The 24,422-nt window shown below is 38.4% G+C and overlaps 1 protein-coding gene across 1 annotated transcript in view; it reads left to right on the forward strand.

The window, feature by feature from the left end:
* The window catches only part of col11a1b (collagen, type XI, alpha 1b), an 81,809-nt gene that overhangs the window by 20,936 nt on the left and 36,451 nt on the right, over window positions 1–24,422 (forward strand). The window contains exons 6-33 of the mRNA XM_084911862.1: window positions 2,388–2,468; window positions 2,841–2,939; window positions 4,744–5,046; window positions 6,164–6,229; window positions 7,050–7,091; window positions 7,452–7,514; window positions 9,829–9,903; window positions 10,279–10,362; window positions 12,456–12,512; window positions 12,962–13,015; window positions 13,099–13,152; window positions 13,531–13,584; window positions 13,691–13,744; window positions 14,463–14,516; window positions 14,621–14,665; window positions 15,405–15,458; window positions 15,549–15,593; window positions 16,569–16,622; window positions 17,694–17,738; window positions 17,929–17,982; window positions 18,078–18,122; window positions 18,769–18,822; window positions 18,916–18,960; window positions 19,858–19,911; window positions 20,011–20,118; window positions 21,066–21,119; window positions 23,310–23,363; window positions 24,289–24,333. Coding sequence (XP_084767988.1) covers window positions 2,388–2,468; window positions 2,841–2,939; window positions 4,744–5,046; window positions 6,164–6,229; window positions 7,050–7,091; window positions 7,452–7,514; window positions 9,829–9,903; window positions 10,279–10,362; window positions 12,456–12,512; window positions 12,962–13,015; window positions 13,099–13,152; window positions 13,531–13,584; window positions 13,691–13,744; window positions 14,463–14,516; window positions 14,621–14,665; window positions 15,405–15,458; window positions 15,549–15,593; window positions 16,569–16,622; window positions 17,694–17,738; window positions 17,929–17,982; window positions 18,078–18,122; window positions 18,769–18,822; window positions 18,916–18,960; window positions 19,858–19,911; window positions 20,011–20,118; window positions 21,066–21,119; window positions 23,310–23,363; window positions 24,289–24,333 — 1,896 coding nt within the window. The remainder of the gene's footprint in view (window positions 1–2,387; window positions 2,469–2,840; window positions 2,940–4,743; window positions 5,047–6,163; window positions 6,230–7,049; window positions 7,092–7,451; window positions 7,515–9,828; window positions 9,904–10,278; window positions 10,363–12,455; window positions 12,513–12,961; window positions 13,016–13,098; window positions 13,153–13,530; window positions 13,585–13,690; window positions 13,745–14,462; window positions 14,517–14,620; window positions 14,666–15,404; window positions 15,459–15,548; window positions 15,594–16,568; window positions 16,623–17,693; window positions 17,739–17,928; window positions 17,983–18,077; window positions 18,123–18,768; window positions 18,823–18,915; window positions 18,961–19,857; window positions 19,912–20,010; window positions 20,119–21,065; window positions 21,120–23,309; window positions 23,364–24,288; window positions 24,334–24,422) is intronic.

The following is a 24,422-nucleotide window of genomic DNA, read 5'->3' on the forward strand; positions in this document are numbered from 1 at the left end:
TTTCCTTCAGTATTTCACTAAATAACTGATGAGCTCACACTGGAAACCTTTCTTTTTTCTCTGCCACAAAGTCTGAGCCCACTTTGGAGTGGCCCCGTGATTTATATCACTAACGAGTTCTGCAGGCTCTGCCCAAACTCCCAGGGAAATTTAAGCTATCCCTTCCCCAGCTAGACTTCCAGTACCTGGAAAAGTCGACTTTAGATTCTTGGTTTTTAAGAAAAAAAAATCAGGAGCTGATTCTCTATTCAGAAATATTGGGTCTTGGGTCTTGGAAAATGTTGCTTCATCATCAGGTTAGTTCTCAGCAGCAACACAAGGAGCTTGTCAATTCAAATAGACAGCAGGGAATGTTTTGGCTTTAAGAACCTTGTAAATCTGGTTTATTCATTGTTGGTTTCTGTACAGTTATAACAAGAATGTTCTTCGTTCATTCCAGATCAGTATTTAAAAAAAGTTATGTACTCATGCACAACTGAAAAACATTTCCTGAAAATGACAAATCACTGTTGAAAAGGATATTTTTGTGATCTTTTAGCCCAAACTGTTACATTTACCTTTGTTAGGTGAAATGATTTTGTCCTGAAGCAAGTGGTCATGAACCACATGTTACCAGCTTGGTTAAAAGAGCAAGCGGAGTGATGGAGAAGGAAGCTGGGGGGAGTGCTCTTTTTTTATAAGCACCCCTTAGTATTTATGTCTTTCATCCATGCCTGTGGTGAAGGCCTTCAGCTCAGCCAAGCACTTCAACACCATAAATCTTTATAAATTATTTCTTCATTCTCTATCTCTATCTCTCCCTCTTTCTCTCTCTCCCTATTTCCATCTAACCCTGTGCTCTCTCTCTCTCTCTCTCTCTCTCTCTCTCTCTCTCTCTCTCTCTCTCTCTCTCTCTCTCTCTCTCTCTTTCTCTGTCATTTCAGTCAGTCTGGCCAGAACTTCTCTCTTCTGTGACCTCTCCCTCTCTGGGCCGCTGAACGGACGCCAGGCCAGCCTTGCAGCAGGCCGTGGCTCTTTTATTGTTTTTATGAGCTTAGCAGTTGTCCAGGGACTAATATTTATTCCTGCGCATAGAGTGTAGCATTAGGGGCTGGTCTGGTAACTTAATCTACCTTGCCTCTGTTTTGACAGTGTTAGGACAACTAAAAGTTTTCTTTTTTTTTCTTTTAAAGGACTACAGTGACTAATTTGCACAACACTTTGTTGGTTATGGGCAGTATCACAATAAATGCCCATTAAATGGTGATTTTAAGTATTTAAACATATAATACACATCTGCTTTCTTTTGTCTAGCGTTAGATGAGAAGAAGCTAGAAGTAGATAGAAGTCTGCTGTTTTTACTGTAAATATGAAGTTAAAGCCAAAAGATGATGAGCATAATACATTTTAACGATAATTTAGACCATATGATTTATTGATTTGTCTTAAGTCGGCCAAGATAAAATGTTTCCTTGTTCCTTTAGTGTTTCTCCTAAGCTAAGGCAATTTTCTCCAGGCTGCAGCTTGATATTTAATGACAAGCTGTAAGAGTGGCGCTCATCTGCTCCTCTACCTCATCTTAAGGAGAATAAGATAAATTTGACTCAGTCTTGCAGAGTGTATATTATGATATTTCCTCAGGTTCAGGTCAGGGCAGGTTGAATTAATGTTTAAAATGTATATAAACAGCAACATAATGCACACATCACCATTATCACCATCTGAAGTTGATGAGTACACATTGTTCAGATAAATGCATTGTTTTCACGTGGACTATTCCAATACCCCAGTGGGTGTGTGAGTGTTTTTCTTTTTATAGGAGTCAGGTTTTAAAATAGAGGAACAATGGTTTTATCCCCTGCTGCTCTATCCTGTATGCTCCCCATAATTTACCGTCTTGCGGTGATTCTGTACAGCTTGAGTTTTGTCTTTTAAAGAGCCACTAATGAAAGCCGCCAGCAATTGTTGGCATTCAAATTAAGCAGCAGAAACAGATACGTTTTCACTGGCATTGCATTAACCCATTAACCTCCTGTCAGCAGCAAACAGGAATTTTAATTGTTGTTTGCTTGGTTATGTGCAGGAGGGTCTCTCAGAGGAAGGGGAAGGATAAAGGAATGTTCCATTCATCCATGTGCTAAAGGATTTCATTTCCTCATATGGATGTAAAATCTCCCCCAACATCAACCAGCCATTGCTATTTTTAAAATAGCAAGAAGCTATATATTTAATGTTTTGTGTGGTTTAAGTTTGGATTTTAACCAGTTTTGAGAAGCATGAACGCTTACTTGCCATGTAAATGAAGTACATTGTCTGTAAATGAAGACATCGTGCTGCTTTATTTACATGATCACACCAACTAATTGATTGTGGATGCCTCTTCTTTTTCCTTTTTTTTTTTTTTACAGTACCCTAACTATGATGTCTATGACTACAGTGAGGGAGAGATAACCACTGACCCTTCCCCTACTGAAGCAGCCAAAACTCAGGTAAAACTTGACGAGCAGTTATTATGGGTGTCACCAAGAACGACATATATGTATGGTTTCCTTTTTTCCCTTATTTTTAGTTTTTCAGTCTCTGTTGGTCGTATTTCTTGGCTACATTTCTTTTATTGGAGCAATTGTTAGTTGCTTTTATTGCTCATTATGACACATATTCTGGATATACTTAATTCTGTAACAATAATTTCCACGAGTCTATTACAATCATAATTATAAAATTAGCTCTCTTTGTGTTTCTTTGTTTGAGAAAGGATGTGCTAGAGGCAGATGAAGACATCTACATCATCAAGATTGGCGATAATTACTGTATTTTACCCGTTACAAACCTTCCCTGTGTTGTTCTTGCTCCAATTTCAGACAAATGTGGGTGGAGACTATTATACAGGTGAGTATGACTACACCGTAGTGGATGGAAGTCAACCTGAAAATCCCACTGATACTGCAGGACAAGGCGAGGTAACTTTTTAAAACTGCTTATTTTTAAAATCCTGAGATTTTAACAATAATGTTTGATAACTAAGCTACGGGAAAAAGTCCTGAGGTCTATATCTTATAAAATTACTTTAATTCTATAACCATGTTTGATCACCATCAGGAGGTACAGGCACAGTGAAAGTTATTTCTGGTTACACACATGTCAAATATGGTCATTCCACACAATATGATGCTAGTTATGCAAAATGTTTATTGTGCTGTACTTTTTGCTTTTAAGAGCAATCAGCAGGTTTTAATGAGGAACCTTGGAAAGATTACCATAGATTGTGGTGAAGAGCTATTAGAAACTTCTGGGAACTATCACAGATTTCTACGTAAACTTGTTTGTGACTGTACATAATTAGTGGTTGGTTGATAATCTCATTAGGATATTAAATTTAGTATTACCTTAAATTTTGGTTTTATTAAATTAGATCAATTTCATAACCATGAAAGTGTTTGTTAAAATAAGCCCTGCAGGATAAACTTCCTCTGAATGTAGAAAATTATCTGTGTGTCATTGATTTGAAATTTAACATCTGGATTCCAGTTTTGTTTCAGTTCCTGGTAAATGGGTTTAAAATGAAACGTTAGTAAAACCGTAAGGCATCACTGGCAACAAGACAGATTTTTATGATCGTCTTTGGAGGTCACGATCCAACACGGCATCATTAACATCAAACAGCCTACTCCACTACTTGATTTCCATGAGAAACAGCCTCCATCAAACAGAGTTTGAATAAAGACAAAAGCAGGAGAAGTTTGTCATTTAATGAACCGTAACCAATGGAAAATCACTACACAGGCACATCCCCTATATTTCTTCCATAGTCTGAATTTGGCAGATCCTGTTTTAATTTGTGCTAAACCATCACACAAAACACAAGATAATGAGGAACATTTGGGGGTTCAACCAAAACAATATGATACTGTTCTCTGGCAGCCAAATGATCGCTGATTGCTTTGTGTGTACCTTAACATAGACAATGCAGCTTCAATTCGCTCAGGACTCAGGTTAATTTAAAATGATGGGATAGTGGAGTATCCGAGGGAAAAAAAAATATTTTGTAGGAATGCATGCCTAAATACTGAGGACAGCGGTGTAGTCGACAGACAATGCTAAAGTACGAAAGAGTATTGGTGGAAACTCCTGTGCTTATGAGATGCTTGGATATTTTCCCATTGTGTTTGACTGTGACTGACATCAGTGCAGTGCTTCAGTTTCTGCGCTTACATTACTTTTTACTGTTTTAGTCCTGAGTTATTCTTCATCGGACCAAAGTTCTTCAAAATATTTGTATATACGCATTTGCATTATTATTATTGGATTAAATTATTGTTGTTGTTGTCTAAATTACCCCCTTTTTTCACGATGTTTCAGCTTTTAGTTTGAATCATACGGTGCCTATTTTAAGTGATTGGTTTTTAAAAAAATATATCAGTTTGAAATTACTCCAGCTGTTTTGCAAGGAATAAATAATTGCTATATTGATGATATATAATGTAAAATATTGGTATATTGATGTGATTACAGATGTTAATCTTAGTAACATTGCTTACTAACAATACACATGTGGATTTGTACATTTAGCTGTACCAAATTAGACATGTGTGTAGAACTAACTAGAAAATTAGTTGCCATATAGTACTTTTGCATAAACAGAGTGCTTATTACTACTGTTTTGACTTTGTAAAACACATGAATCATTGTCATTGGTCACATGGTTTAATTTCACTAACCAAACCTTGTTGTTCCTTCTGTTTACATTGCCTTGAATGATCCCAGGCGTACGTAGAGGAAATAGTGGATGATTACATCACTGGTGTGGAACAGGTCGGGGTGGATCCCACTACTGGTGTGGAAACTGCTGCCCCAGTGGACACCCAGGAGAAGGTGGATCCAGGGACTGACGTGTATGAGTTTAAGGAATACGACCTGAATGCATATGGCGACAAAGAGTTTACAGAGAAGCAATATAATTATGAAAGCTATGATGAATTCGACTACAACGCCAAGCCTACATCTGTACCACATGAGGAACATGTTGGCCCTGGTGCTCCAGCTGAAACAGATATCAAAGAGAGCAGTGTAAGTGCTGGACTGCTTGGGAGTCACGCTGAGAGGGATGGGGGTCGGGCATGGAGGGGGTAGAGGTGGTGTTCAGGAATGTGGAAAGATGGAGAACATGTTGATAGCATTTGTTTGATGGAGTATTCTCGGTGCCCTTTGTGTTTGTTGTTTCTAATGTTAGCTTGGATCGTTCTGCCTACTCAGGGACAAAACTCAAATACACAAGTAGAGCACAAACACACACCTTGTCTTCTACACATAAGCAGATGTTGACCTTCTATGACCTCTTGAACTCAGTGACCTTGAATGTTTACCAAAGATACTTTACACTAGTTGTCACACCAATTTTGATTTTGGATCATACTGTGTAGTCAGTCAAAATCTACAAATACGTCTTTTCTTCATTAAATCCGTCTAGTTCAAACTATAAAGCCAGACAGAAATTGCTGACCTAGTGTCTATTGTTACTTGTTTCCAGCCCTCTACTTTGCCTCAGGATTCTCAGTATCAGGAAGTGACACAGGCTCTGTCTGGATCTTGGCTTGAGAGCTGTCTCCTTAGGTTCAGTCTTAACTGCTCAGTTTGTGCTTTCCACTGCACAGTCTCAGCCTTTCTCTATGACTTTCTCATTAAGTACTGGTTTCCTCTTTAGGTTAAACTGTACAATCTTGTGGGTTTTGGAAACACTGTGGTTGTTTCTTTGTGAATTCTTCTCATGTTAAGTCATTGTATGGATAGTGTCAGTTAACGACCTCTACATTCATGCTCAGTAGGGTCTTTTTTGGCAGTTCCTGGCTTTTGGGATAACTAATAAGTAGTAGTCAGACCATATCCTAAATTATAGCTTCTTGCAAAATGACATTTGATATTTTTTTTCCAGTAGAAAAAACACCTTTTTTTGCCATGAAAAATATGCAGGACACTAGTCATCATTTTGGTAAAGTTTTACTTTTTATGGGCAATTTTGTCACTATTTTAAGTATAGGAGGCTTCAGGCAAGACATCTGCTGTTCATTGATATCACAATTTGCATTTTTGTTCTTTAAACCACTGATGGTCGGTCTTTAGAAACAAAAAGTCAAGCTTTTGTTTCTATTTTGTAAAGAAATTGACCTGGTATGTCCTATATCTTTAGGTGCATGGAGGTCAAAGGTACCTGGGAGAAAAAGGAGAGAAGGGCGAACCTGCTGTCATAGAGCCCGTAAGTGAAAATTCTTTCTCATCTTTCTCTTATTGAGAATAAACCTTTCCATTAAAGGTTCAAGTTAAATAAATAGGTACATACTAACTGAGTAAAATATTTAAGAAACAAACATATTGCTAAGAATAATTTAATTGTAGAGATCCTAATACTCTAATTCTCTACTCTGGTATGTGTCTGGTACACTATATTTTCTTTGTTATTCTAACCAACATATTTTTCAGACAAGTAGCACATTTTCATAGTTATTCTCAGCCCACTTTCATATCTATTCACTATGTTACTTGCACGCAGTGATTTATATGTCACAATCAAATTCTTTTGCATATTTTTTTAATTGTTTTAGAGGAATTTCATCAGATCACAAACACCTTTCAGACTTGATTTACTCTTGTCTGTGTCTTAATTTACTTCAGTGCAAAGTAACTTTAGCTGTTTGATTTTACTTAGGGCAGTGGCAGCCATGGGTAGCTTGCCTTCTGGAGAGATTCAACTTTTATTTTACATATAGGCTGTATACACAACCACAGTCTTCACATAAAGAAGTCCCTCAACCTATACAGTTTGCCACTACAGGCTAAACAGTGTCCAAAATAGCAGCAGTAGTTAACATCTCTCTTCCCATACTGTTTGTACCACCACAGGCTCCCATTCAAGTATTTTGACCACACACACACATTTAGAAGTATCAGATAACTAGAGCACTGGTCATTTAGCTATGAGTAAGATCCTCAACATCAAACAAGCATGTCTCTTATTTTTTGCTTCACTCTCCATTGCCTGTGGGCAACAACTTACAAGATGCTTTTTCCTTTTTCAGGGGATGCTTGTAGAAGGACCCCCAGGAGCCCCTGGCCCAGCAGTGAGTATCACATTCTCCCACACTCCTGTCTGGCTTCCACAGATGGAGAACAGCTAAAGAAGGAAAAAATGTCTTTATGGAAAGAGCGTCAGTCCTGATCGCCAGTGAAGCTTGAGCTGGGAGAGACTGTCAGAATGTGTACTTGTGCATGAATGTGTGTATGTCTGTGTCTGTGAAATGCAAGGGGAGGAAGGGGGTATGAGGCTGTTTCATTTTGAGGCTTATGTCTTTCAAACCAGTGTCTTTGCTTCTGTCTTTGTTGGCTTATACATATAAAGTGTTGGATAGACTGACTGTGGTGGGAATGCTGGTTAGCAGTAGCTTGGATAAAATGCTAAGTGTATCCACGTCTGGTTTCAGGGTGTTACTGGTAACCCAGGATTGCAAGGTTCCCCAGGTCCACCAGGAGACCCTGGTCAGAGGGTGAGTGAAGGTTGCAATAATTGTACAACTAATTAAAGATGTATTTGAAAAGCTTTTGTTTTCTCCTTGTTATAAAAGCTTAAAATACACTTGTTTTTAAATTAAAGATAACATATCTGCACCTTTGACTAGTTATTTACAGAGATGTTGTTATAAAATATTTAAATTTATTACTTTATGTATGTTAAATTGTGATAATATGGTAATCTAAGCTCTAGATAGCCATTAATTCTTCATGCGGGATAATTGTTCAGTAAAATAAAAAATGTCCCTGTCCTTCTCTGTTCTTCTCTACTGGAAAGCTGTGGAGCATAGTTTCAGTGCCATGGAATGAATAATACAATTGGACACAGCTTGCTACTGCGGCAGTAGGAGGGATTAGTGAGGAGTGGTGCAGGGAAATGAGATGCCCATAAACTGTCAATATAGCAACAAAGAAAGGTTCTGAGAAGTAGGCCCGGTATGCTTAAGGATTGGTGAGAAATGCAAGGAATTGGCTGTAAAATATGTAGAAGCATAAATTGTCCCCAAACATTTCTTTTCTCAGCCATATGGCTCATTTATTTGATTGATTGGCTGCAACATAATAAGTGTCCGTCCCCTCCAGAAAGCTGGAGCTCAGCTTGCATTTTTCCAAATGTGATGATTGCTCTGCAGCCCCCCTTTCATCTGCCTTTTAGCACATCTACTCTCTCACTAGAGATTAACCATATAATTGTCAACATAAAAATACACCAACACGCCTCCGTCAGTATGGCCAGTACAAAAAGGCCTTTTGTTCCATTGACTAACAGTGATCAAAAATATTTTGTTAGTCCAGAAGTCCTGTCCCCCTCCCTTAACAACCCCATGAGAAACGGTCTTGCTTAAGATTGACGGGGGCATTAAAAGTGACTTGTTTCTTAAGTCTGGTGGTTTTCCGTTGCGTAGGATCTGCCTGCACTCAGCGTTTGATCTGCTCATTTTTTTCATGATCACCACCTCCCTAATTTCCACTGAAACATTTTCCCAGCCATATAGGACTTTCATTAACACTAGAGGCCACTATGCTTACAATAATGGTAATGGATGAAGCATATTCACAGGAACTGAGAAAATGCAGATCAGAGCACGGGGAACACATGGCATCAATTTAAGTAGTCTGAGATTGTCGTGCATGACTAGACTGCAAAGTCGATGCTGGTTTCCTGAGAAGCAGGAGATACTATTTAGGCTTGATCTTATTTTAGATTATGTCTTTGTTTTTGTTTTTCTTTCATCAAAAATATGTAAAAAATTGACACTTCTGTTCATACTGTTATCTTTTATGCCGATATTTTTATTTTTACATATTGTGTTTGCAATGCAGAAAAATTTGGCACAGATGCTGACAAATCTTAATCAAATTTATAGTGACAATAGTAGTGATTTTGCAAGCTTACACCATAACTTTCCATGCTTGTCGATGGCATCTGAATATAGCAAGGTAGGAGTATTACAATGCAAAGCTGAAGTGTGCATGTTGGTGCCTAAGCTGAAGCAGACAGTATGTGGATATGAAAGAGATGGAGCTAAAGGCTGACCAAACTCAGTCTTAAATTAACAATGTCCGTTTGGCCAATGGCATTAAAAGAATCTATCCCTTTCGAATTATGTATTTCCTCAGATCCTACCCGTTGGCCACAAATATTCTTTCTCTCTTGGGGTGAACTTTAAGATTAGCAAAACACTCTCCATTTTTCATTCAATGAAGGAATTTTAAATCCCTCTAATTTAATGAGCCTTATTTCCTCTCAAGGCCACGACTGTGGATATTTAGTCTTGGTAAAGTCATATAATAATAGTAAATAAATACTTTAGGTGTGGTTGAATTAATCTTAGTAGGATTAGTCAGTTTTTGTTTTCAGAATAAAGAACAACAATACAGAAAAAAGACTTTGGCTTTGAAGTGATTGTTGGAGATAAACAGGGGTTTACTGTGAACAGAGATTGCTTTAGTTTCTGCCTTGTAATTATTGCAGATGTTATTTATTAGGAGTTTTCTCTTATTGTTGTTTGGACTTTGCTTCAGCCCCTTCAGGATATGGGATTAACTTTGGGATAAGTAAAGTACTGTATATCTTATCTTAACCATATATTAATTATTCATAACAATGTTACATGCTTGCTTACAAGTTAACTGAAGCACTGGCTGATTTGAATTCAATAATTTGGGGGGTGTTAGTTAACTGGACTCCTGTATATTAAAATCTTTTGAATTACAGTTTTGCAGTTAATTGGTATTCTGTTACTTTAGCTTGATTGTTGATTTCTCCTCTCTCGTGTGGTTCTCCAGGGCTCTCCTGGGCGTCCTGGTATTCCTGGTTCAGATGGTGTTCCTGGGCCTCCAGGGACAATTCTGATGCTTCCAGTAAGTCTTCCTGCTTTCAGAGCTGGTCATATTGCACTCCTTTCATCTCAGGCACTAGCCTGTGAACTTGCTCCATTTAGTAAGTTTACCTCATTGCATCACCAGTAGGCCAAAGGATTGCAGCCTTATTTTCTTTGGGTTACAAATCACCTACCTTGTAAATGTCAGCCAGTGCAATGGAGTAGAACCAGTGACTGAGGCCATAAAGGCTAGGCGACAGATATTTGACTGTGGTGTGTGTAAGAAGTTTTACCAGAACACAGTGCAGATTTGAACACACTCACCGGGGATGACCATTGGACGTGTCACACTGTAAAAACAACATAAGTCAGTTTGTTTTTAATCATGTTGCTTTCTTCCTTTTGTGGCTAACAGTTCCGCGCAGGTGGTGAAGCACACAAAGGACCTGTGATTACAGCCCAGGAAGCTCAGGCTCAAGCCATTCTGTCTCAGGCTAGGGTGAGTATCATTGGTAAATATGAGCCCAGAGTTACTAAAATTAACTTGAAAAAAATATTTAGAAGGAAAGGAAAAACTTATGAGCTGTGATATACTGCACCATCTAGCCAACATGATGGAGACAAAGTTATAGCAAACTTTGCCGCGGCTGCCACTGCTTCTTGGCTAGTAGTGATTTTTGATGATGTCACTGCTGATAGAAGTAGTAAGATGAATACTGAAATGTACAGGGCTAAAGCCTCTGCACAGACCAAATATGACCCAAAGTATCCTGCAAAAGCAGTCCAAGAGTTTCTCTAAGCAAAGAAATGAAGTATTCTTCATTTACTAAGTCAGTCACCTGATCTCAGCACAATACAGCATCATTCGTAGTTACTAAAAAGAGAATTGGAGGCAGAAAGACCCATAAACAAGGAGCAGCTGCAGTGAAGACCTAGCAGAGTTGCAGAGTATCTCAAGGGTGAAGTATTTAGTGATGTCCATGCCGTCTAGACTTTACTGACTTGCTTCACTGATTCTAGACTTTGGACTTGAATGAAGGATTTTCATTCAACAATTAAAAACAATCCTTGTATTTATAATCATTTTATTATGTTTAGTTATTTTTGAGCATCTGAAAATAGGGCACTATGTATAAAAATGGCTGTAATAGCTAAACAGTTAGTCCAATAATTTTGTTAAATGTGAAAGTCTGCACTCCAATCACACCTTGATTGGTTGATATTGTGAATGAAGTAGCTTATAGGTGTATGTATGGGTCAACTGGAAGGGCACTGACTGTTGTGGCAAACGGTATGTTTTCAAGGATGACAGAAGTAGGTTACATAGAACTGATACAGTAACGTCATGTAGACCATCATATTTTTATAGTTATGTATCTGTTTATGGGGATGAGTTTTGACATTAGGCAGATGTAGTTTAGAGCGTTGGGAGTTTGGGTCAGGCTTAACCTGATCTCATCTGATTTTAAGCCTTTAGACCTATTCTAGTAGAATCCCTAATATGAAATCACTAACCTGAAAATGACCATTAAATAACAGAAATTATAGTAAAAAATACCAGAAGGAATCATTATTCATAAATCTTGAACTCCAAGATATGGACCTGTGTCATGTTTGGTAGTATATAAATCCAGCACAGATGTTCACACCCACTCAGGGATCCAGACAACCATAACACTGTTGAAAAACAGGTTGAACACATGGAGTTCATTAAGTATTGCACAAATACTATATATTAACACATTCTGTGGAGTTGGAGGGCTACCAACACTGGAGTTTAGTAATGTCTAGAAGGCACTTGTCACCTTTCTATATTTGTCTATTATGCCAAAGGTTTGGTCTGATGGAGGAAATAAACAAAAAGGCACAGAATGTTCTGAGCGTGAATTATTTTCACAAATTTTAATTATTCAGGGCCGATTCTTAACCCTCTCAGGCTCAAATTAAGTTTTTTGTTGCTAATGCGCAACCAAGTCCTGCAGTGGTACTTCTGAGTAAAAAAAACTCATAAAATATGTATGTGGGGTAATCAGGTTGTTAGTTTTTAACTGTTGCAAATCGGCAACGTCTCCCTTGAGAGGGTTAAACGTGAAGTGCTCTTCAGTGCTTCTGTATTTAGTTGTTTTCCTGAAAATACACATAAGTTAACAAATTTCGATGATTCAGTCTTGGTATAGCATGCTAGTATAGCTAGCATTCTTTAAATTAGCAATTTATTTCATTCAGTAGTCACACTGCAAATAAACTCCAGACATCATTTTTGGCAGTACAATGCTGTGGTCAACCATGAGCAGAGTGGCAAACCATGAATGAGAATAAAGTAAAGTTTGCACTCTGTAAGGTTCCATGTCCGACAGAGGCTAAAAGAAAGAGTTCTTATTAGCGTTTTCTTTAATAGTTGCAGAACTGTTATGGTGCCAAGATAAATTCACTAGTACAGGTATTTTTTTGCATGCAAAGCCGATTCAATATAAATATTTGAAACAAAGCACTTCAAGCTCTTCTAGATAGATAAATAGACAGATGTGGATGCAAGAGTGCCTCTGCAGTTGGTGACAAGCTGTTTATAGGTTGCTTCTGTCTGATCCACAGCTGACAATGAGAGGTCCTCCAGGGCCAGTGGGCATGGCAGGAAGATCTGGGCCTGTGGTAAGTGCTGTTTAACACACATTTGCACATTTTAAGCTTGAAAAATACAATCAATAATTTGAACTTCTTATTGTCTACCATTCTCCTTAAATCCTTTATTGCTTCCTTCCACACTCGCCGATAATGTATCCACTCACTCATACCCACACACTACCACCAGTTTTGATTTGATTTCATTGATCTTTATCCATTTTAAATTATTGCAAATGACTTGCTTGTGATTTTTTTTATGTCTTGGTTGTGTCTCGGATACGACCAGTGCTGTCATCCAGATGTTACATTTTGTGTGTACATCCACATTAGTTTCCATTCCAACCTGGATTATACTGATTTCCCAGTGAAATAATGAAATGACAAAATGTCTGGCGTCACTGAAGATGTGTTCATTCACTAAAACAATCTTGGTGTGTGTTTTTGTATCTGTATTTTTTATTTTTCATTCTAAATAGGGTGGACCTGGTGCTCCTGGACTTAAAGGTGACAGTGGTGATACTGGGCCACAGGTAGGATGAAAATGCTTTGTTATATTATCTTTTCTTTAATTTTGTTATTGCTTGATTGAAATATTTATATATCTTTTCCATAGGGACCCAGAGGTCTACAAGGCTCAACTGGTCCACCAGGAAAATCAGGAAAAAGGGTAAGAGTACTTTTCCTAAGGTCTTAGGTCTCTATACTGTCAAGTTTTTAATGGTTGATCTCCTCCAGAACAATGTTGCTTTACAATAGAAGAATATTTATTATTTAAATTCCTCATATTTAATAAAATATGAACAGCACATACAGTTTCCAGAGAGAAAAGTCTGTTTCGTTTCAGGCATGGCTCCATTTCAAATAATTCAGCTGCACCCAATAATTGTCTGTGTTTAAACTCAAAGTTGTGTTTATTTAAGCATGAAGTAGTTAAAAAATTTAAAGCATCATCACTTTGTTTATTTTCAGCAAATATCTGCAGTAACTGAATATTTTTCGAATAAGATTTCTGTAGAACTTTACGTGATATCTGCATGTTCTCCAGGGTCGAAATGGAGCTGATGGTGCACGAGGAATGCCAGGAGAAGCGGGAGGCAAGGTAAACTGGCTACGTTTGAAGCATTGTTTGGGGTTCGCTGTGTCTTCAAAGTGATACCTGTCATACTGATTGATACGCATTACCAATTCTTGCCGTGCCTTTTCAGGGCGATCGAGGTTTTGATGGTCTCCCTGGTCTTCCCGGAGAGAAGGGACATAGAGTAAGTATCAAAGGAGCAAATCTGTCTCTTGTTAAATGCATAAAGTCAGAGGACAGACATCACAGAAGACTTATATCTGGCTCCAAAAACAAAAATCCCAGAGTCCTAAAGTCATCTTTAGGCCCAAACACTTATTGCCCTTGAACGACACATCAGTGCTGATTTGTCATTTAATGGCCACTCCATCCAAGTCATGTGCACCCCAGTGCTGACAGACATAACTTCTGAACCAGTGGAACTCATTAGGGCGTTTGACCCAGTTATGAAAGATGGGGTTAACTCAAAAACCACTTGGGCTGACTTTAACCCGGCCTGGTGGTAGATGAAGACTGCTGATTTTAGTGTTTGTGTAACGTGGGCTATATGGAGAGCGCCGAAAGAAAGGACAAAGATCACAGAGAGGTATTTCTAGACAGGGTTTCATGTCTTATCCTATACTAAGTAATTACAAGGCCAATCCCTTAACAGTATATAAATAGTGCAAACCATATAGGTCCATGCCAGTTGTGGTAACCGTGCTTACTGTAGATTAAAGGCAGTTTTGTTGCTGATTTTTTTTTTTTAGAGCATTTTCTGTGTTTTCTCAATTTTTGGCTCGTGTTACACCTTTTTAATTAAAGGATTGTATTTTTTTTTTTTTCTTAGTTACAGAGATTCTTTCTTGACCCTAACATCCTAATGTTTTTTGATATCTCTCTTCTGTGATTGTTTTCTCCAGGGAGAACAGGGCTCGACAGGTCCTCCAGGACCCCCAGGAGAAGATGGCCCAAGAGTAAGACTAGCACTTTATTCAAAATCTAGCTAGTCATGTTGACATTTTTCTTCAAAATTACATAACATCTGTTAATAATCTACTATTTTCTTTTCTGACAAAAGGGTGAAGATGGCCAGGTTGGACAGAGAGGTGTGGCTGGAGAGATGGTAAGTGCATTTATTAGCTGTTAAAACAAGATTAAACCACCATGTCAAACATCAGAATTTGCTGAAAATATAACCATGTGCTCAATTTTCATACTAACACAGGTCTCATTCATCAGCTTTCTTCTTTTCTTTTCTTTTTTTAACTGATATAAACCTATAGCTCTGCAATCCTCTCTTTACTCCAGCTATAATGACATTCTTCTCTGGGAAGGACCATTACCATTGTATTCTCGACCTTGCCAAGGCAGAAAGGCTTTGCATAACAGATCAGAAAATAGGACCATGAATGTGTTTTTCAGTCATTACTTTCCAGAAACTGACATATTCTGCCCAGTGCTCTTTAAATGGAGCATAGAGTTGCAATAGAAATAGTTTGCTCCCTGGTATACCCAAAAATAGCACAATCTTTTTAAAGGGCCAGTTGTGCAGAATTTCATCATCCACTGTCAATAAGATGAAAGACTAAGTGCGCTGATTCTAAGTGTATAATTTTAGGCTTTTGACATGAGAAATTGCTCTCGTGCGTATTCTGTGCAGTAGTTTTCATAGATGACCACATGAGGTCAGCATTTCACATGTGTGGGAAATCGTAGAACATTGATGCCATAATTCAAGCATTTAATCTGCACAGATACACCGGAAATGCAAAAGCAAACAAATAAACAATCAGTATAAGAACTTTGTGTTTATGCATTAGCTTATACAGTTTTCTTCAGCTTATATTTGTCTTAAAATACAGGGTCCTAGAGGTTTGCTTGGCCCCAGAGGGTCTTCTGGCCCCGCAGGACAGCGTGTAAGTATAGTAAATCCTCATCACTTAATCTTCAAACTGTTTATCGTGTCCTGTTTCTTCTTAAACAACATCAAAAACTGATCTCTTTAGGGTCTTCCTGGTCTTGATGGGCAACCTGGTCCTAAAGGAAATATGGTAAGAAATGTTTTCTTCATATTAAAGATCAATGAATATGTACAATATGTATGTTTTTTTTTTTCTTTTTCTGCTGTATAACACATCATTGGCTTTTAACCCCTGTTTACTCTAACAGGAATCAGTCCCTTTTAGTCATCAGATAATAGTCAAATCATGCTCCTCAGAGTTTCTGCCGTACTTTCTGTGCACTCAAGGGTTTAAATGGAAAAGTCTGTATGTCAATGGTCCCATCATGGATTTATCTTCCTGTAGGGTCTCAGTGGGATGTGTGAGTGAGGTTTGCAGATCAATGGTCAAGACAGTGAAACAAGCCCACATACTGTCTGTGGTCACTGAGTCAGCAAGGCAAAGAAACAACCAGCTGAAGAGGAGTATAGAACAATAGGCATTCAGTGTGTTTCTCATTAACGTCTTGAAAGTTGGTGTTGAGCTCAACATTCCAAAAAACAAGAAACCTGAAATTACCACTACGATAGGACTTCCAGGAGGGTTTCTAAACAATTATGGCACACACAAAATTCTCCACCATATGGGTGTTTTTAGAGCACCTTTTACTGGAGGAACATAAGAACAGTGGGTGAATCTATTTAAATGCCCTGTCAGGGAACCTGGAACACTGTGAATAGAGCCTCTTTATTGTGTTTGTTGTAACAGCTGGAGTAGATTTCACATGGGTCTCTTCTTTTGTTTTTTATGTATTTGCGTTGTGACATACTGAATCCCAACAGAAATGCCAAACAACTCATCACCATTCCGATTAGTCTTATACCTCATCACTCTGTCTCGTACTTTGAGTGAATCAGATTGTTGTTTGACTGTTTTTAATCTGAAGTATCCAATTTCCCCTGGAGTAATGTTATTCTTCCATTGATAGTCGTGCATAAAAAAGGATACAGTTGGAAAAAAAAATGCATTCATTGCAATCACTGGAGATATTTGCAACTTCATTTTTGTTTTCTTTCTTAAATGCAGGGTCCACAAGGAGAGGCAGGGCCTCCTGGGCAACAGGGTATGCCTGGTCCAAATGTAAGTTTTTTTTCTTTGCTTTCTTGTTTTCTGTATCTGCCTTTATTTAAAACTTTACTGATCAGTCAGTCTCTCTGACTGCTTCTCCAACTGTCTCCTTTTTTCTCTCTCATCCTCCTTTTGCTCCCTTCCTTTTAATGCTCTATCCTCTCTCTGCCATATCCACTGTGCAGCAGGGAACCCGATGACCTCAAATGATCAGTTGCACCTCTGCTTTTTCAATCAAAAGTCCATAGATGTGTTTTTTTCTTTTCCTTCCTCTCGCTTCTCCCTATATGACGTTCATTTCTTTAGCTGCTGTAATTCTGTCAGAAAACTCGCACTGAGGAAGAGTGAAAGATTTCCAATAACACTGTTTTGTTATTTCCACAAAAAAGAGCATCTCTTGTGTCTAGTTAAGATTGGACATATTGTACTCATTTGACAGAACTTAACCTAATTACAATGTCCAGTTGGTGAAAAATATTCCATTATTGAGTCATATTTAATACAAAACAGTGCTCCTGGTATTTTATCCAGGGCTAAATGGCCACTGCCAGGTAAGATTTTCAGTCCTGCTGACACTTGCAGCCTGAAAAGGATGACGTCATTCTCTTGGAAAGTATTAGTAGGAACCTGTCCTGATGGTATACAGGTTGAATAAATAACTCTTTCTTTTTAGTTAATACCTGGCTAAAGTCAAACTGATGCCTTCCAGCCAAAGCATTGGCCCCTTGAAAAATAACACAGCTTGCTTCTAAGAAAAACTGCTATTAACATTTTATTCTTTGCTGGTTGAATTATCAAGAAGTCTCCAAGAAGTGTGGCTTTAAAATCACTGCAGAAAATAATAAACCATTTATAGAGCTGAATGAATAGGTCTGAACTTGTTGGAAAAGGTAAAATGATTGGAATAATGAAAGGGAAAAAAGCAAATCTGTTACAACCAAGCAAGTGACGCATAGCACACCATAAAATAGGGTATATGTTTCCCCAAATGGACATATCAGGTGTTTGTTTTTATTCAAAATGAATCACTTCTTTTCCCACATCATTTAAGCCTTCTTAAATATGATCTGCATTACCTTTCAGGGTCTTATTGGTCCTCAAGGTCCAATCGGGCCTCCTGGTGAAAAAGTAAGTAAAGCCAGTTCCCTCTTAGTCCTCCCCCACAACTGCAAATGTTTCAGTCAGGACCTCTTAAGTGATTTTGCAGACATACTGCTGAGCTATAGGCCATACTCGCCTCTCTGAAAGTAGCTATCTGTGTGTCTGTATCTCCCCCTCTATCTGTTTCTCTTTCTATCTGTTTCCTTTCTCTTTGCAGGGACCTCAAGGGAAGCAAGGTCTGCATGGCCTAGCTGGTGCCGATGGCCCTCCTGTGAGTAACACATCTGATTACTTTTTCATTTTTTCTGTCATCTTGACAAAATCCTAAAGACCAACTGTTGAAAATCTCTAAACATCCTTCCGTAGGGTCACCCAGGCAAAGAGGGTCCTCCAGGCGAGAAAGGAGCAGCTGTAAGTATGATGCAAGTTGGTGCTAATTTAGTGTTACAGAGAAGTGTCTCATTACAGCTGTTCCTAAAATGTATCAAAAGTAGCACAACAAAGGAAGGGGTGGGGGGGAGGTCTGGCAGTCTTGTCAGATGCAGTTTAGTCTGCATAGTGCGCCTCAAGGTTAAATGTAGGCAGGCAATTCAGATGCTATCAGGTAAATTGCCTCTGAAAATACCAGACCCACACATAGTGGCTTGTGATTAGTCACTTTATTCTGTGTTACAAACCACAGTAAGCTGGCATTAACATACTCAGAGTTTTTATTGAGTGAGTAAAGAGGTTTTACAATATTATTTCATGGATTTTTAAACACTAAATAATCTCATTTTAGATAGTATGATAAAAACTGAATAAAAGACTGAATAAAAGTTACAGTATTACTATTCTTTATTAGTATTGATAATAGTGTAATATGTTAATAATGCGGTATTATCAGTGTTAATATTGAAATTGTGCTATTATATGCAATTTGCAGTTTAACTTGTGAAATGTCTTTTCTTTCCTGTCCTGTCAAATTGGCATTGTTAGCTTTTATTTATTAACCTAAATATCTACAGAGTTACAGAATTTTCTCATTTTTTTCTGTTTTATTTCTTTAAATTGTTAGGGTCATCCAGGTCCTATGGGATCTATCGGCTACCCTGGGCCTCGCGGTGTGAAAGTACGTGCCATTGCAGACATACAATACCACTCTGCCATGAAAAGTTTCCCTAAAATTTTCCCTAAACTTCTTTTTTTTTTTCACTTTTTTCAGGGCGCTGAGGGAATTCGAGGCCTTAAAGGTGACAAAGGAGAAAAGGTAAACACTGCTCCAGCCTCTTTTTTACCCGCCCTTGTTGACAGATGTCATTCTTTTGAAAATGGACCCATCAGAGTAGTAATTTCTTCCCAAATGAGGCTTTCTTCGAATCCAGCAAGTGGAAAACTCTTAAAGGCCCATCACACTGGCAGTTAAACCCTCGTGCCACTGAGCTGTAATGGAGTGTGGAACATTAAACTAGAATGAGGCTGCTTTGTAGAGCGGTCTCAGTGCAGATGGATCTGTTTCCATTCTTTCCTGAGATTGCATTGGTTGAACTTATCCCATTGCTCGCTCTGTGTAAGTTTTAGGGTCTTTTGTCAGATTATTAAATCCCATTTTCACATCACTTTAAAATTCATAGCATGTTCTTAGAACATCATCTACTTTCATGCTTCTGCCTTAATAAAATCCAGTGGCATAGCTCTTTTTACCCATGCAAAGTTACGATTTGACTTAGTTGTGATTTATTAGTATTTGGTTTAGTGGTTTCATGCATCGTGATATCTGTGAATACTGACATCAGTAGCGGAAGCAAAAAATAAAACGACAAAATATTGAAAACTGCTTTCTCAACTTGAACCACCAGGTGTCAGCAAAATAACTTCAAAACTCCCTGTGTGAATGCTTCATTTAAATGACCACTAGATGTCACTATAAATCTTTCTTATAGAGCCCTGACACTCTTCAATATGTAACTTCCACAGTACACAAAGCCTTTTGTGGTAAACTGTCACTGTGATTTTGTCACTTAAATAACAATACAGCTAAGTGGGTTTTTTTCCACTATACATATCTTAGCTACTTATAGCTAACATATGATATATTATATTTGATCAATTTTGTCTCTTAAACTCTTAGTTTTAAACATCAGTGCTTGGCGTCTTTTGTCTTTAGGGAGAAGATGGATTTCCAGGATTTAAAGGTGACATGGGGCTCAAAGGAGACAAGGTAAACCATCATCTCCAAAATGACAGTTGAGGTTTGCAGTTAAAGAGTCTGACAGGACAATTAAAAAACATTTTTTACTTTTCTTTTGGCTGTCTTTAGGGTGAAAATGGCGTACTAGGGCTCAGAGGAGAGGATGGCCCTGAGGGTCCTAAGGGAAAGTCAGGACCCACTGGGGAGTCTGGCCCTATGGGGTCAGCTGGAGAGAAGGTAAAGAAGCAATACCTACAGGAACTGAAATATAAAATCTCAGATTCCTGTTTAATGTTTTTTGTTGTGCTGAAGTTGAAGTTCATCTATAACTGTGTAAGATAAAGTTGTGCGAGTGCAATTTTATAACTTTTCATTATAACACATATTACATAAATACTTTATTATCCAGTCTTCAGACTTTTAAAATTACTTTGCAGCCACCTGTCTTCAGCACTAGAACAGTCCTATCCATGTGTAGCTAACTTTCTTCATGGAGCTGTCATCTTTCTTACGTCATACTTTAGTCTAACACACTCTTATTGACATAACAAGTAAATAACACTATAACTAGACTATAACTATAACAAGATTTACATCACAGTTGTGTATCCTAAAGTAGGTGGGCAGTGATCACTCTTTTATTCTAGCCATATTCTAATGAAAAATACAGTAATAAACTTGATCAAGAGCTTATCTGTAAATATTAATATTAAGTTATCTTAACCTCCTAGGACCTGGCGTCCACATATGTGGACATCACATTTTGGGTTATTTAGACCAAAATACTCAATTTTGCACTACAAGGGCCTGATATCCACTTACGAGGACATTATACTGCTACTGCTATATTGAAATTTGAAACAAATATCCTCATATGTGGCTCTCACTTTTCTTAGAAACAAAAATTAGGTTAAAATTTTTTTTTAAAAGCATGTGGGATAGTTGCATCAGATTCTGTGTAAATCTTAATGACCATACACCATCCCAGATGGCCAAATTGGACCAAAGTGAATTCACAATTAGCAGAAAAGCCTCTGCATGGATGATGTCAGTTTCATAAATGTGGGATTGAAAACCTTCACACGCCAGAAATAAAATTTTATATTTTACAGTGCTTCTGTGAATTTCAATCAAGTTTACAGGTCTGACTGCCAGTGTCTGTTGTTTTTTCTTCTTTTTTTTAGGGAAAACTTGGAGTTCCTGGATTGCCTGGTTACCCTGGAAGACAAGGGCCAAAGGTGTGTGACATATATTTTCCCTTTTTATCCAATACTGAAGATAATTTCCAGCTGTAGGTGTTCAGTGTCTTGGTCAAGGGCAGTGTAGATGGTTGACAACACAGCATGACTGTCACTGTGTTTACTCACTATTCAGCTTCAGTATCAAGCTGTTTGTATTTGTGTATCTGTGCACAGACTCCATGTGTTTACATATATGAATGTACAGAAATCTATATTGATTTTCTCTATGACTTCACAACATTTTGTTGGCTGATCAGCACTGACCCATATCTAAACCTCTTACCACGTGCCTTTCAAAAACCTGATGACTCACACATTCATAAACACAGATCCAAGCAGACACCTACTGTACACTCTCCAGGCCTCTTTTAGAAGCCGTAACTGGCACGGTCACCTGCTGTAGTCATCAGCTGTCCTCCCTCCTTAAAATCCAGGAATACTCCAACAGCTGACCATTGTGCCACGGCATCACTATCACAATGTGCTGCTGCAGCTGGTTCCTCTCTGCTGCTGTCAGCACTGACACCCTCGCACTGATAAGATGGGTCAGATACAACTTGTCTTAGAGCATCCATTTAGGAACTGCTCTGTTAATGTCAGCAAAATGTGAGCTGTGGATATTCCTGAAATTGAGTAAGCTACAAAATACATTTGAAATGGTTACATTTCTAAACTGTATATTTCAGTAATTTGTATTTACTTTTTTAAATCATTTACTGCCTATGCTAACTAGAATGGAGCTTTTCAAGGTTTGACATTTTACAATTATGTAATAGACAGAGTACAGTAAAGGTTATTCAGTGCTAGTAATCATAGCAAAACCAACAAATATAGTCTTCAAAGGATAATAAAGACATCCTGACTTTTCAAATACATAGACTAAATATTTTTTAATATTTTTTTAATATATATTTGTCTGGAACCCAACCATCCTTTTTGGACTTCCATAGTTCCCAAAAAGTAAATTCTGTTCCCAAAATAGATCATGTGCTGTATGAGACAGAACCTGCTCGTCCCATGTTTCCATTGCAAAGTATCAACAGTGTTATAAAATGTCAAATCGTCCTCAGGAGTATGTTCAGGGTCAAAGTCTTGGCCCATTAACAGCCTTTATCCCCCTCAATCAGCCTGTGCATGAATCCCTCCAATGGCTGTGTTTTTGGCTGCTGCACCCCATCACTCTCTGTTAACAGCTTTCCCACACTGTTAATTCTGGATGCCATTTGCAAGAGCTTCAGTAGTCTTATCTCCATGGTGCAAGTCGTGCTTGTCCAGTACCAGCTCTCCTTTCAGTTTACCATAACTGCACCTCTGTGAAAAACAAATTAAGCAGCATAGATGTCCCTTTCCTGCTGTCTCCACAATGTTGAGCTGTTTACTTCTTGCGTTTCTGCCCACGCTGACCTGTTGTGGCACCCTTGCCTATACTGCACAGAATTATTCCTTGTATACATATGCATGTGTGCAATAATGAGCACTATGGATACCACATAGCGCATCATACTGTGCATCAGAGAGCGTTTTAAACTCAACACACCCATATATGCCCGTGACCTTGGAGCACAGCTGGGTCAGAGAAATGTTTAACTTAAATTGGTTGAACGTATAATTATGCTGCCTAATTCTGCATGAAGGGAAGCTATATTGGTAAGCTGCTTGGTACTCCTGTTAATTCATCCAACAGTGATTACCCTCCTAGTATTTGTTTGACTGGCACCATTCTCATTATCAGACAGCACAGCCTGCAAAAGTCCACTAACTAAATTGCTGATGGGTAACAAAGGGAATCCACCGTTTCCGTTTTCTTTGTCTTTATTTACTCACACTGCCAGTTTTATCTTCCTCCTCACTAGACACTTTGCTAACAACCTAACAACACCTTTGTCTGTCTGTCTGTGTGTCAGAAAGTGTCAAAGTGACCGGGTTCTTTTGATGCCTTAAAAAGAAGGTGTTCATTTTTCTAAGGGGATGACAAACTATAAACTGCACACCCACTGATATGAATCGGCTGGCAAGTTAGTCTTTTATGTGGAAGGACTGTACAGTTTCTTATTAATTAGCCCTGTTCAGTAAAGTGCTAAAGGACTGCTGCAGAGTGTTATTTTATGCTCTCGAATATGTGAATGTATTTCTCCTTTTGCTCACTCAGTCCTTCTCTCTGACTTTTTTTCTCTACTTGCCCTGCAGGGCTCCAATGGCTTTCCTGGATTCCCTGGGGCAAACGGCGAGAAAGGAACAAGGGTGAGGAAAAAAAATTATTAAATGCATGCATACAGAGTCACTCAGCTTTCCTAGTGATCAAGGGGCATCTTACATCTTAAAAGGAGACACATACGATTAAACTTTGACACTACAAGCTTGGATCTGGTTGAAAACAAATAAATAGATCTGCCTACTCTACTGTGTGTGTTAAAAAAAATCTCAACTTGATTCCAAACAGTATACTGTGATTGCATACATTCAAATTAACTCTGAAATTTGTACAAAAATATGTACATGACCATCGACTTCCAAAACAATGAATCTGCTGCTGTAAGAGACAGTACATTTGCACAATAACTGAACCTAGCCTACCAAAGGGTCTGATTTTGACCCTTATAGCAATTTACTTTCTTTTAGCCACAGGATCAGTGAGGACTGTCATCCTATTTTATAACAAAGCTGTTGGAATGTGTTTGAGGTCAAGGCTCAGTGCAGGCTTTCAACACTAACTCTGTCGCGCTACAAAGGCCGTACCCAGAAGGCTGCTGTAAAGATGTACTGTAGGTCTTCATGGAGGACTGACAACTATATTCAGCTGTGTGAATGAAACTAGTGAGTGTTTGAGCCAAAGGGATGAGAGTGAGGGTTTCAGAATGGAGCTGGTTATTATTGACAAGACAAACTGCGCTCGTACAGACATTGAGAAGCAGACATGCTCGGCCCCAGCCTGCTAGAACCGACAGCTAGTTCAAACTGTCGAGTGCCTATGGGTAACCACTTACAGCATCAATTTGATTATTTATTTTGTCCTTAAGTGCTGTTTCCCTGACTCAAACTCCCGGAACAGTTGCTTCTGTCTGATGATGGCTCAGCTAAAACTTCCCAAAAAGGATATTAAGAAGTATTAAATTAGGTGATGCGTGATTTTTGTCCTAAATCAAAACTTTTGTTTTTCTGTTTTCAGGGAATTGCTGGCAAATCTGGCCCTAGAGGGCAACGTGGCCCAACGGTAGGCAATTCATCTGTCTGCCAGCTCAGCCCGAGCTCTCCACATAAATGATGTATTGTGTTTAAATGAAAATCTCATCCTTTAAAGGG

The sequence above is a fragment of the Perissodus microlepis genome, chromosome 18 (genome assembly GCF_051167445.1).
Source record: "Perissodus microlepis isolate ML-2025 ecotype Zambia chromosome 18, ASM5116744v1, whole genome shotgun sequence".
NCBI lineage: Eukaryota > Metazoa > Chordata > Actinopteri > Cichliformes > Cichlidae > Perissodus > Perissodus microlepis.